Source organism: Balaenoptera borealis (genome assembly GCF_965194805.1).
Source record: "Balaenoptera borealis genome assembly, chromosome: 2".
NCBI classification, from domain to species: Eukaryota; Metazoa; Chordata; class Mammalia; order Artiodactyla; family Balaenopteridae; genus Balaenoptera; species Balaenoptera borealis.
In genome coordinates this window covers 77,858,813-77,873,287 of record NC_138867.1, presented here as the reverse complement: position 1 = coordinate 77,873,287, position 14,475 = coordinate 77,858,813, and the positions used below count along the sequence as shown (strand labels likewise).

At 35.2% G+C, this 14,475-nt stretch overlaps 1 protein-coding gene across 1 annotated transcript in view; it reads right to left on the bottom strand.

The window, feature by feature from the left end:
- The window catches only part of SLF1 (SMC5-SMC6 complex localization factor 1), a 59,813-nt gene that overhangs the window by 45,080 nt on the left and 258 nt on the right, over nt 1-14,475 (bottom strand). The window contains exons 2-4 of the mRNA XM_082375491.1: nt 5,850-5,963; nt 5,606-5,681; nt 4,026-4,266 (exon numbers count right to left, since the gene is read on the bottom strand). Of these exons, the coding sequence (XP_082231617.1) occupies nt 4,026-4,266; nt 5,606-5,681; nt 5,850-5,963 (431 nt within the window). The remainder of the gene's footprint in view (nt 1-4,025; nt 4,267-5,605; nt 5,682-5,849; nt 5,964-14,475) is intronic.

Sequence of the window (14,475 nt, the reverse complement as noted above, 5' to 3'; positions counted from 1 at the left end):
GAATCAAGAATACTAAATTTCCAAGGGGGGAAAGCAACGGGGAGTGGGGGTGGAGGTGTAATAAAAAAAAAAATAGAATACTAAGTTTATTTCCTAAGGAAAAGTCACCTCAATAAGCCAAAAAAAACAATGCAAGAATTCTAAGAAAGTATTTACCTCAGAAGACAACATACCTCCAAGGAAATCATTCTGGACCACAAAAAAATAGAACTAAAGTTGACAAACTTCTTCTAAAAAATTAGCTTTTGAAAAAGTTTAACTTTGATTTACATTAAGAAATACATTTTACATTTAGGCTCAGAAGACACACAGACACAGACACACAAGCACACACACACCCAAAAGTTTCATGAAAATTCGTTACTGCTTAGGATTTAGAAAGCCACGAGAGAACACTACTACAACCTGAGAATAAGAAAAAAGCCAAATAATCCACAAAATCATAACTTTTCATGAACCCATCAGAGAACTGAGATGACAAGCCAACCAAGAAATTGAATTTCCAAAAGAGTGATAAGCACCTTTGTGAAGAGATTGGATACCCAAACTATTTCACTTTTGCCAGAGCACCGGAGAGAAGTAGCCACCATAAATGCAGGCAAGAAATGAAGGTAAAATCTTAATAAATTTAAAGGCCAAGTGTAGGCAGCATGACAGTTTAGAATAACTGAGAGTCCCTGACACATGGAAGGCCCCCCCTCAGTTGCAAGCTCTTTGCCACCAGCATCTATTAAGCATTCACAAAAAAGATTAGGGGCAGGTAACAGCAGGAACCCCACTGGTAGCGAAGGTGGGTCAGTGGGGACTGCCTGCCAACAAGAGACAGATGTAAAACCAGGCCCACTTCCCTGGATCCATCTCTCATATGAAGCAAAAGCCTTAAGTCATTTGGGTAAAGTAAGAAAGTCTTCTATTTCAGAATCCAGGAAAAGATGCACTGCTTTTGTTGTAAGAGCAGAAGTAAAACTCATCTGCCTTTGGGAAAGGGGTAGGAAAACTTCCTGCTGTGCAGCCCAAAAAAGATGGGATAAAGGATAGAAGCAAAAGCCACCTGTCCCTGGAGGAGGGGCAGGAATGCCACTTGGGCCTAGGTTCCTGCACTAATACAAAGCAGAGACCTAATGCTGGGGGAGGTGCTAGAAAGTCTCTTACCCAAGACCCTGCCCACAATACAAGGGAGAATTTGGCTGCCATGGGAAATTGAGACAGAAGCAATGGGTATATCCCAACCCCAGAGACCAAGAACATGAAGAATGCTTAAGACTAAAGCCTATCCAACAGAACGAAAACACACCAACCCTTACTCCCCAACCTAGAAATGAGTAGGAAGCAAGAGGGGAAGAATATGAAGAGCCCTTCTGTGATGAAGTGGTACAGGGACTACCAAAAGCTGAGAATGAATAAAGAACACTGATTAAAAAACCTCCAGCATCACAGGCCCCACGCTAAGCACAAGGGAACTGTAAACCACTGCTGGAATAAAATGAAATGATGTGCTGAAGATGAAAATAGCACTAACAAAACCCAAAGCCAGCTCAAAAATTGACAAGATTAACTCAACGACCCCATACTAACTGCCTTACAAGTAGGTCCATTTTTGGATATTAACATTATTCACCTCAGCCTCTACTGTTCTTCTATAGGGAATGTCTATGTATGCAAAAAAACCAAAACAAAAACACAAGACATACACAAAAATGGGGAAAAAAAAACAACAACCAAACCATTGTCAAGAGATAAAGGAATAAAGAGCACAGAGAGATGATCCACATGTTGAAAGTTTAAAAAAGTGACTTTAAAATAACTGTGAATGACATGTTAAAAGATATAATAGAATAGGTGGACAATTTGCATGAACATATGGGAAATTCAGAAGACAGTACAATCAAAAAGGTAGAATTAAGATACTATATCAAAGAAGAATTTCTTTGATAGGCTTATCAATAGACTGCACAAAACTGAGGAAGAAATCATTGAACCTGGTAAGTCAATAGTAAGTATCCAACTGAAACACACACACACACACACACATACAGGAAGGGAAATAAAAACAGAACAGAGAAAGCAAATACTGTGGAACGGAATCAAATGGTCTAAAATATGGGTAATGGATCTACAGAAGAACAACACAATAGAACAAATATTGGGTTGGCCAAAAAGTTCATTTGGGTTTTTCCATACATCTTATGGAAATAGAATCAGCAAATTGCAAATAGAATCAGCAATTATTAAAAATGGATAATACACTACAATGAAGTGGAATTTCTCTCAGGAATATAAGTTTGGTTTAACATTTAAGAATTGATCAAAATAATTTACCATATTAACAGAATAAAGGAGAAAAGTCAATTAATGGATATAAAAACTTACAGAGCAATCGATTTATAATAGCATCCCGAAATATGAAGTACACAGAATTAAATTTAACAAAATATGTGCAAGGTTTATACAACAAAAACTATATTAATGACAGAAATTTAAGAAGCCCTGGAGAGAAACAGAGTCTACTGATAGGATGACTCAATATTAAGATCTCAATTCTTCCCAATTTGATCTACAGATTCAGTACAATTTCAATAAAAATCCCAGCTTGTTTTTTTGTAGAAGTTGACAAGCTGATTCTAAAATGCATATGGAAATATAAAGGATCCAGAATCACCAAAACAATTTTGAAAAAGACAAAGTTGGAAGACTCACAAGACCTGATTTCAAGACTCACTATAACACTATAGTAACCAAAACAGTGTGTTCTTGGTGTAAGGTAGATACAGATATCAATGGAACAGTAAGAAGTTCAGAAATAGACCACACAAATATGGTCACCTCATTTTTGGACAATAGTTCCAAAGTAATTACAGAACAATTGGAACTCTCATACATTGTTAGTGGGAATGTAAAATGGTACAACAACTTGGAAAACAGTTTGGCATTTTCTCATAATGTTAAATGTACAACTGCCATCTGAGCAAGCAATTTCACTCCTGGATATTTACCCAAGAGAAATAAAAACACGTCTACGTGAAGACTAATACTCAAATGTTCATAGCCACTTTATTCATATTAGCAAAAACAAATCAAAACCAAAGAAACCCCATATGTCCATCCATGGGTGAATAAACAGACTGTGATATATACATAGAGTGGAATACTACTCAGTAACAAAAAGAAAGGAACTGCTGATACACACAACAACATGGATGAATCTCAAAAATAACGAGGCAGGCAAATGAAGCTACATCAAAGGAGTATATACAGTATGATCCCATTTATATGAACCTCGAAAAAAAACAAATCTAATGTACAGTGACAAAAAAGAAATTAGTGGTTGTTTGGTTTGGTGGTACAGAATTAAATGTACAAAAACACAAGGGAATATTTTAGGATGATGTAAATGTTACAGATCTTGATTGTAGTATGGGTAACATGGGTGCATAAATTTGTCCAAACTCATCAAAACGTACACTTAAAATCTGTGCATTTTACGGTCTATAAATTACACTTCAGTAAAGGTAACAAAAAGCCCTTAGACCACGCCCTCCCGGCAAAAAAAGTCACAGCAGTCTAAGAATACAGTTTACCCAATAAGAAGTCTTCTTAAAATGTGGTGTAAAATATAAAAAGAAATGAAATTATGATGGAAACAGTATGAACCATGAAGACTGCACTACATAAACCTAGAAAAAAGCCTTTGTTTACCGTAATACTTCACTTACAAAAAACTGTAAGTGCTTCACAACTGAAAACAAATATCTTCCAATTTAAAATAAAGATTTTACTTGAGTTTGCAAAGAAATAACATGGAAAGTGAAACAGAGACCCTGAGAATAATGCAATACTTATAAAATAGATTTTGTTCCATTAGACACATACGCTTAAAAGTGCAGAATGGCTTAACTAGGAGATCAAAGAGTAAATCATCATGGCTCATTTGGAATAAATGAATAATTGCAAAGAAATACAAAAAGGTATTTAAGCTAACCAAAATTGTTTTCACATTCACTGCTTTAGCTTCTATGAAATCTCACCTTACAAGAGAATCACTTCGTTTATCAGCTCTAACAAGGAGGACAACTTTCCATCTATGGAAGGCTCCTGGAGCACCAGTGCGTTTCAGTTCTTCACGCCATCTTTTAGGTGCAGACTGCATTTGAGGTGAATAATGGGAGTCTTTTTCAATTTTATACCCCCATTCGTAAGTTGTTTCATCAAGCCATCTGCCACTTTTGGCACTATGAATTATGTAGTCCTTAGTTAGTACCCACTTTCCTAGAAAGCAAATGAACTGTCAGTCACAAAAGAATTTTGGTTCTGATAAATGATAAACAATAAAGACCAAATATCAAATAAAATTTGGCCTTTTTCTACATTGCCAATGTTATCTTTGAACTATGTTTATTTTCCTAAATTTTTTGATAGTGAAAGGCCTACAACATCACTGAACATTGTATGTAATCTTTCCCATAATAAATAATTTTAATTCTGTTACTAAGTAAAATATAAACCAAAGGATTAATAAAATGTGGTATTACTTAAATTATGACTACTATTATTATTCACCATTTTGAGTGAGGTTTATATTCTTCCTTCTATATCAAAAACTTTTCCAATAATGTTTACAGCATTGTTACACTATATAAAACAAATTAACTGAGTTAGAGAATTTTCTAGGATATGTAATAACATTCTGATCTGGGCATCAATGATCTTTTTAAACAGGAGGGAAAATGTATGTTTTCATTTGTGGAGGTAATAATGAATCCTAATGTTTTTCTGGTAAGTTATTCTAAAAAATGGTAAATTCACCTGAGTTAAATACTGCAAAAAAAAAAAAAGAAAAAAAAGTGGACTAATGATATGCCAAATCAATCACAGGAGAGAAAACTATAAGAGAAACATCAATGGTGACAAAGGGAGAAGACATTAAGCCCTAATTTAGGTTTATGGAATTTAAAATCTTAGAAAAATAAAATAGAATGATTGCTTCATAGCATGGATGGCAGGGGAAACAGGAGCAGAAGAACAAAAACAGTAACTCTTCCAATGATAGATCAAAGAAAAGAAACTTGACTGCAAATCGCTGAGGCTTCAACAAAAGCTTTTTTTTGGGGGGGGGCATTTTATGCCAAACCTTTTTATTAAAATATTTTTTCTTACATGAAGCACTTATTAGGTGAAGTAAATATTTCTGCCTCTTTAATACTTTTTTCAAGTGTTACAAAGTTCTATTCAGAAAAACAAAGCAAAAATATTATATCAAATATTTTCAGGGACTTCCCTGGGGACGCAGTGGATAAGACTCCACACTCCCAACGCAGGGGGCCTGGTTTCGATCCCTGGTCAGGGAAATAGATCCCACATGCGTGCTGCAACTAAGAGTTCACATGCCACAACTAAGGAGCCCTGGAGCTGCAACTAAAGGAGCCTTGGAGCCGCAACTAAGACTGGGTGCAACCAAATAAATAAACAAGTATTTTCAGAAAAATATCAGAAAGAACCACGTTTATGTTTGATATAATAAACACACTATCTTCCCAGAGATTAAGGTACTTTTTCTTCACCATGAAGATTTTTTTTTTCAAAGGTGAGAGGAAGGTAGTTAACTTACCTGCTGCACAAGCTGCTAAAAACTTCTCACTCTTACACAGGCGTTCAGCTATTAGATGTGTACAATTTTTGTATTTCTGGAAGGAAAAATCCACATGAAAAAATGTTACTATGGAAGACTTCCTTTTTAAGATACTTTTTCTATTCTTAGAATATCAAGGGTGCATTTTATCATTCTTAGGCCAACATTTTAATTGTAGTTATTCTTCAACTATATCTTGAACTTTTTAAGTTACTGTACTCACCTCACTCTTGATAAAAGTGCAATCTAGTTTTAAAAGCAATTTGCCTAGAGCTTCTTTTTCTTCCATCTTAAATCCTGTCATCTGGATAATATGCTTTGGGGCACCATCTTCCATCTAACATATACACATAAAGAAGACAACATATGTTAAAGATAATAATCACAGGGTTGACATTATTTTTTCTTAACTATTAATGGTAAAAATAAAAACTAAAACTACTTAACATATAAGGCTTAATTGTAAATACCAATGTTCAAACTGCCTATGTGCAATAGAAATTAGTTTTAAAAGCGATCTTCTCAAAATGTGGCTGTATATATAGGGAGATTTGGGGGCTTCCCTGGTGGCGCAGTGGTTGAGAGTCTGCCTGCCAATGCAGGGGACACGGGTTCGAGCCCTGGTCTGGGAAGATCCCACATGCCGCGGAGCAACTGGGCCTGTGAGCCACAATTACTGAGCCTGCGCGTCTGGAGCCTGTGCTCCGCAACAAGAGAGGCTGCGATAGTGAGAGGCCCGCGCACTGCGATGAAGAGTGGCCCCTGCTCGCCACAACTAGAGAAAGCCCTCGCACAGAAACGAAGACCCAACACAGCCATAAATAAATAAATAAATAAATAAATAAATAAAATTTTTAAAAAATAAATAAATAAATAAAGGGAGATTTGTTTTCTGGTCTGAACACTGAAAGCCTGCATTACTACATTACTTGCCACTAAAACACAATGATGAATGTAACTCTTCAGAAAAAGACAGATACTTATAAAATTTTAGCATAATATTAGCTTCATTTTAAAAGTACTATTTTTGCTAAGAGCTTTGGAAACAAGGACACTTGTGGACAATGACACCCTCAGATCTCATACTAATTTTTAAAGTGTCTGTGGACAGATATTGAAGAATATTTATAAATCAATGGACAACTTGATAAACTTATGGTACCACAGCACTTACAACAAATAATTTAGTATAGTAGGTATATACTAAATTATTCCCAATCTACATTTCTTAACTATGCTCTATATATGTTAATTTCATCACCTACAAAGTAGACTGAAAAAATCACGTGGGTTTCAAATATATTTTGATAGGGACATTAATCTATATTTCAGTGGAGTTCACAAAGCACTTTGTATTTGAGGTGGTATATTTATTGGCCAAGAAAAGGAAAATTCACAGCATTTCTAATTAGAATACAGCTTTTTTGGTTTTTGTTTACATGAGGTTAGAACTTTAGACTAAACTAAAGACTAGACTAGACTTGGAGAAAATCTAGTTTCTCATTAAAGATGAGGAAAGCAGTGAGGAGAGAAATAGCGTAATTTTTTCCTCTAACAACTGTCACCATTAGCTCTGGATTAGTATTCATTTAATGTCACAGGCTGAGCAACAGCAGTTGGCTTCTTTCAAAACAATTAAAAGTAAACTTCAAATATTATAACAAAAACTATTACCAGGACTTGTAATAGACAACTGGTGAAATTAAAAATGTTCTTTATAGGAACTCTATTTTCAAAGACCGCATATATATATGTTATATATATATTTATATTAAATATGTATAAACTATATACATATATGTATTTATTTAAAGGTTGAGATTCATTTTAGAGTAGAAGTTGAAAGAAAGTCTCACTATAAACAATTTAAAGCATTACTCAGGGTTAAGAGTGAAACTTCTGCTAGGGTAATAGCACTCCTGGTTTCTCTCTCTACCCTGCATCACTCCTTGCTTTAGGAGGCGAAGCTACTTGAGAGAACTAACTGAATATGCTTTGCCAGACACATCTGCATATTTGCAAAGATGGTTCATATTAATGCACGTGGACATGGCATAAGGAGCTGCCAGTAATAGTACTGCACTGCCTGGGTGGGTAAATCAATTCAGAAGTTATGTAATAAGAAACACACTGGAGTTGCACATCAAATCCACCTCCTCTAAACCAATTTTTATTCAGTAAAAAGGGTGATTTTTTTGACCTCAACCTATCTGACTTTTATATTTCTCTGTTGGCTCCAAAGGAGGAAAAGGGATATTACGTATTAACCCCTGAAAATCCCAAAATTCAAGATACAGAACATAAAGAAAGTATCATTAGGGATAAGGCTCTTTGGTACTTCCCTGGTGGCACAGTGGTTAAGAATCCACCTGCCAACACAGGGAACTCAGGTTCGATCCCTGGTCCGGGAAGATCCCACATGCTGCAGAGCAACTAAGCCCGCGCGCCACAACTACTGATTCTGCACGCTTAGAGCCCGTGCTCCGCAACAAGAGAAGCCACCGCAATGAGAAGCCCGCGCACCGCGATGAAGAGTAGCCCCTGCTCGCCGCAACTAGAGAAAGCCTGTGCGCAGCAACGAAGACCTGACACAGCAAAAATAAAATTAAAAAAAAAAAAAAAAGATAAGGCTCTTTGATGAAACAATTTCTGTAAGTTTGGCCAGTACAAAATTATAGGGTGTACATAGTAGGGCTTGGTGCCTTATGAAATAATCAAACATGTAATACTATCATCAGTAATTAAAATGTAAGTAGCTTCTTGCATAAGGAACTCTACTGTATTAATCATCCAAATTTTTAAACCACTTACACGGGCTAAATAACATAGCTCTTGAGTGATAATATCCATCAATATAAACTAGTAATATATAAAAAATTTACAAAAATGTACTCTGTTACTAGAAATAATAATGATTTAGTCTGATGCAGAACACATATTAACACACATACAATAAAGCCACATGGGAATTATAAGGCATATAACCAAAACTAGGGAGAAACACTGCTATCACTAATTCTAGGGAATGACAAAGACTTTAAGCAAATTTCCTTTAGAAAGTAACAGGTCCTTTCAGAAACACTAGACTAGACACACTAGTGAAATTCAACATATCTGTGAATACCACCTTGATATTCTAATGGAAAAGGCAATCTAATTGTTTTTATAGTTCTTGAAAGCGATTTTTAGCAGAGGAATACAAGTGTTTTAACTGTATATATTTTGCCTACTATTATACTTGTATTTTATTTATGTATTTAGGAGTTTGAAAAACAATTTAGTAGGTATTTCAAGAAATGCTGCCAAAGAAGGGAAGTTTGAGTAGCCTTAAAAACCTAAAATCTTGCCCATCTGGCTATTTTAAAATGCCGACATATAGAAACTACTGTTAAGTAATAGGAATATACAGAAAGCAACGAAAAAATCACTGTAATGCTACCACCCAAAAAGTCTTATTTAAAAATTGTCTTCAATTTTATTTTTCTGCTTCCTGAGAACTAAATATGTTATACAGAACTATAAGGAAAAAAAAAATCTATCATACTATGTTCCTCATTTAGATCAAGTTAGTAACAGCTATTTCACAATCTGAATGTTTATTATTAACAAGGTACCATTTTAACATATTTTGGTTTGATGTATAAATTACTAAATGACTTGGACTTATTTGAGTCGTGTATAATGCAAAGTTTTCATCTTAAATATTACTGTCTTTATGATGGAGTAATTACAGCCACTTTTCATATTTAACAGCATTTTTTGTCAAAGCAAGAGTCCTCAGTAAAATGAAAACAGGACCAATGGTGCTTAATGGTAGAAATCACGAAAGCCTTTTTAAAAGCAACTTCTTTCCTTTGGAAAACAATTAAAATGAAACTGATATTAAACAAGCAAAGAGGAAAGGCCAGTAAGAAACACAGGTGTAAAAGCTGGTCTTCCTGATTCAAACAGCATGAAAATATGAGTGTTAAAAAACAAATTAGAATATAGAACATTAACAAGTTTATCAGAAAAACTGGGCTATTAGCTAAACTTCCACAGAATTGTGAATCCCAGTGATGGCACACAATAACTAGCACAGTTTTTTTAAAGAACAAATTCCATTAACCTAATCTAATAGAGTCCTATAATAAAATGATCTACTTGAAGTAACATAATTTACAATACATTTATCAATGCTTTTTAATACCACATCATATGACAAACTAATAACCACAGATCTAATTCATACAGTTACACGGGAAAATAGTTCTATGTCTATATACCAGAATAGACATAGACATATATAGATATAAGGATAGATTTATTTATACTTATAAAATTAGTGGTTTAATGGCTCTTCCTATGACCCTGCAGGAGTAAGAAAACAAGAAACAATAGCCTGATATGCCAGTGAACCCAAAGAAAGTACTATACAAAATTGGTGCAATACCTATCCATGACTCAGACAACTCAAAGTCAAGTTTTGGGCTGGTAATAGGTTCTGGGATACGGAAGATGAAAAGCTAACTTCTAGAAGTCTTGCAGCTCAAGAAATAAAGTAAATAAACTGCAGTATAATTGTATGAGTAGTATTTCTAGAAATTAGATATTTTTCTAGAAAATACAGGGGGTGATCCTTGAAGTATTCACACAGAAGATACTATCCTAACACAATTGGAAAAGAAAACAAACAAAAAAAAAGCGTTTATTTTTAACAGATATATTATCTTTACTGTCAAAAAGTTAAAAAATACACAAGATTCTTAGTTACAAGGAAATGCTCTCATAGTAATTTAAAATTTTGTAGTAAATTAAAAAACAATCTACTTACCTTGAATCATAAAATACACACAACTAAGAAGATAATGATTGTGAACAGAGCTGGCATTTATGTAGAACAAGCAACTGTCTCTGTGGTGTGGACTTTCCCAAAATATCTCCCACATGGGCCTATCCCTGATGCCTGAGATTCCTCTGCAGTTGGTGCCAGTTAGAAATGCAAATAAACCTATAGCAGTCATCATCATAATTAAGAACATTTTATTATATACTAGCTTTTAGGTCTATGAATTCTTTACAATATGATACGTAGCTAGAACACCTTTCAGGAATACAACACATAGCTAAAATATGTTAAGAGAACTCAGAGAAATAGAGGCAGTAATAGAGATATGACTAGAAAGGTCTGGTATGGAAAAGAGGATGAAAGAGCAGGGTGTAACAGTTGGCTGAAAGGGAAAAGGTGCTGCAAAAAAGAGGTGCGAGATGCTTATAGAGGTCCGGGACAGAAAAATAAGGATAAACCTTTCCTACTTTGCATTATGATTTCTTTTATGACCAGACACAGGTTATTATAGAACTTTGAGAATATAATGCATCTTATAAATTGTATGCTGCTAAGATAAATAAGGGATTTATTAAAAAAAGTTTTATTTATATATTTGCATTTAAGAACTAAAAATTTCCCCCAAAATAACTTTTACCAATTTGTGCTTTAATTTTAATTAACACATGATAGAAAATTGGAAAAATACTACAAAGTATATAGAAAGATTAAAATCGCTAATTCCTTTACTCTGTAATACCATTGTCAACATTTGGGAATGGGGGAGGGGTCTGTCTTGAAGGTTTTATGTTTGTGTGTGAAAAAATATTAAAAAACAAAATTTAGATTATATAGTTCTGTATCTTAATTTTTATGTAAAATCACATCATGGTCTTTTTCCACACTACCGAGTATCTCATGGTTTTAAGGCAACAGGTTGAAAACTAGTGGTTTCTTAATGTTTGTTATTCTAGTGAACTATTCTGATTTTAAACCTACTTCTACTTTGATTTTAAACCTACTAAGGAAAATCATTAAAACTTCCCGCTTCTGGAAAGGACATACCAATCCTTAAATTCAATCAATATTGCTGCTTTGAATTTAAGAGTTTAAAAGATTTTCATGATTTCTCTTATCTAAAGCATTTAACTGGGAAGTAAATAATGCTAAAACTGATAAAAGTCAGTTAAAGTGTTGGCTCTCTGTTTAACCAATACTACAAAAGAACACACAAATCACCCTACTCATACCCCGTGAGTAAAATCCTGTTTGGCTCTGAATGCTATAACATCAAGTGGAGTTTAGGAATTCTGCACCCTCTTGGCCTAGGAGCCAAATTAGGCCTTTGGCTTAATATAATTCAGCTGGGCTTTGGAAATTTTTTTTTTTTTAAAAGACATAGTATCTGTTTCCTGTCCCATCCTTCAAAGATCAGACATGTGTATGCATGTGTTTTTGTGCATATATATATATAAATTATTTGACTAAGGTCACCAATGGTGAGACTTCAGGGATTTCTTACTTCGATGGCATTATTTGGGAAAGCAGCAGTCATAATTAGTCTCTTTGATGACTGACTTAGCAGTAGAGGGAGGAAGTGGAGAAGTAGCACCAACATGAGTGTGGTGGGCAAGAAATGAAAGGCTAAGAGGACTTAGGGAGAGGTCCAATCTATCTGGTACTGTACAAGGCACAGGCTGCACTGGAGATGCTAGTTTTAGGGATAAAGGGGCCTTAAGAGAAGCAAGATGAATGAGAGAGATGTTCAGGGATAAAAAAAAGGAAGGACAGAACATGTTGGTTAGCCATGGGGGATGAAAGTCTAACCTGCTTTAGTATCCTAGGAACTTTGTACTACTTAGTAGCAGCATAAGGTCTAAGATTGACCAAGCAGGATTTTGTGGCCTATATACTTCGTATATGCTCATTTCCTTCTTGAAAATGTAAGTGCTATTTGCCGTTCTTATACAGATGAGAACAATGGGGAATCTGAGAGATTAAGAAACTAGCTCAAGGGTACAAAGTTAGTAAATGGTGAAACCAAGATTCAAAATCTAAGTCTGTTTCTGCAAAAACTGTATGTCCTTTCTACAATACACTTTGACTTTAATTTCAGAATTTAGTTGAATATTTTTAACCAAATTTTAATTTTACAAAGCAATCTACTTTCAAATAATGAAAGAGAAACATACATCACATGAAAAGGAATCTACTGTGAGGGTGGAGTGACATTTAGATAGCAATATCACTGAAAATATTTAAGCATAATTACAAATTAATTTCAGAAAAATATCAATGTCTAAAATTTCAAAGCATTTCTAGGAACAATCTAAAGAGGGCCGTTTTTTCTTATGAAAAAGTTTATTATTTTCCTCTCAAAGTGGATTTGGTATTAATGACTCAGACTAATTCATATGGGCTTTTCCTCTTCTCCATCAATAATAACAAAACGGTTTTTTATTTCAAAGTAATTCTGATATCAAGAAAGTAAGAACTATGTGAATTTAAATGTTTCAGGGATATTTTACTTTTAAGCAGTAAGATGTCTTTAGAAAGCAAGAAATAGAATATTACTTTTAATTGACTCTCCTTAAATATGCTAATAGGAAATAGGTGAAATAAAATGTACTATGTACTATTTTAGTTATTATTTTTGAGAAAGAGGGTGCTTCACTTTGTTTTTTCAGAGCCTATATGGAACTATTGATTTTATTTTTTAAATGTTTTGGTTAAGCAGTGAAAAGATTATCTTAGAGGGAAATACTGTCTAGATAATAAAGTTATACTATTGGTTTTCTTAAAAACAATGTTTTTGGACATTAGTGTAAATTGTGGATTCCTATTATGAAATCTTAAGCGTTTTAAATTTTATGAAAAAACCCACCTTTGACCACTTTTTCAAAGACTGTTTAACATGATTTATGCTTTCTGCTTTAGGGAAGCAAGAAAATATTAAATCATATAATCGAACGTAAGTCAATAAGGCAAAAGAACATCTGTATTTAGAAAACAGATCTAATAGGAGCACATTTGCATTACTGAAGCCTAATTGTCTTCACAATAAAAATTTATACATTCAAGTATTTAAACATCCTAGTCCATTTAACTTAACACTCTGAGTTAACTTAGACATAATCAAATTAACTCCCTTATAAAAATCCACCTGAACACCAATACTGGTTAGTCAAACTTGCCTAAAATGGGAACATCTTGCACATCAATAGGTACTTCTAGGAAATGAGGCATAAGGTAATAACACAAACTCAAAAGTTTACAAGGCGCAGAGTCTGTCACACGTACACTGGAAATTCGGTTTAAATGTTCATTCCTAATGCCTCAACGGAAATTTTTTTTTTGGTACAGGATATTCATCAGTCAAAAATAGCTTGACGCTTCCAAAATCAAGCTCCGTCCAAGTTCTGGGTCAAATCCTGATATGGAGTACTCAAAGAAGATCACGTTTTTGTCAATATTTAATCAGAGGCTTTAGGAGTGGAAGAAATCTCAGGATAACCACTTTGCCTTGTTCCCTGCCTCCCAACAGCTGATATCATAATCCCAAGGAACAGCGCACCCCTCCCCACTCCCGCTCCCTTTAGGGAAACGTGTGTGTGTGCGTGTTTCAAGGCCTACAGTAGCTGCAGAGATGTTCATTACCATTCGGATATGTTTAAAATTCTACTAGGGAGAAAAGAATGATAGCATTTTCCTCTTCACAGGAAGGTGGGCCTGGGGGATCCCCACCACCTGCACTGACGCTAAGTTATGGAAAGCAGCCAAGAATCTGGGACTCACGGAGAGGCGTCCCAGTCGGTTCTATGGAAACGAGAGACGCGAGTGGCCTAGAGCCTTCCTGGCAGGAGACCGAGCTGCGGAGCTGCGCAAACAGGAGGCGAGGGAAGCGGCTCAGCCCTGCACTGCAGAGGCGCTCAGGGCCGTCCCCGCCGCGGCGCGGGCGGAGCGCGGCGTGGTCTGCGGCTGCAGCCCATCGACGCGGGCGCCGAGCACGGCGAGTCGGGCGAGCGCGAACCAACGGCGGCTG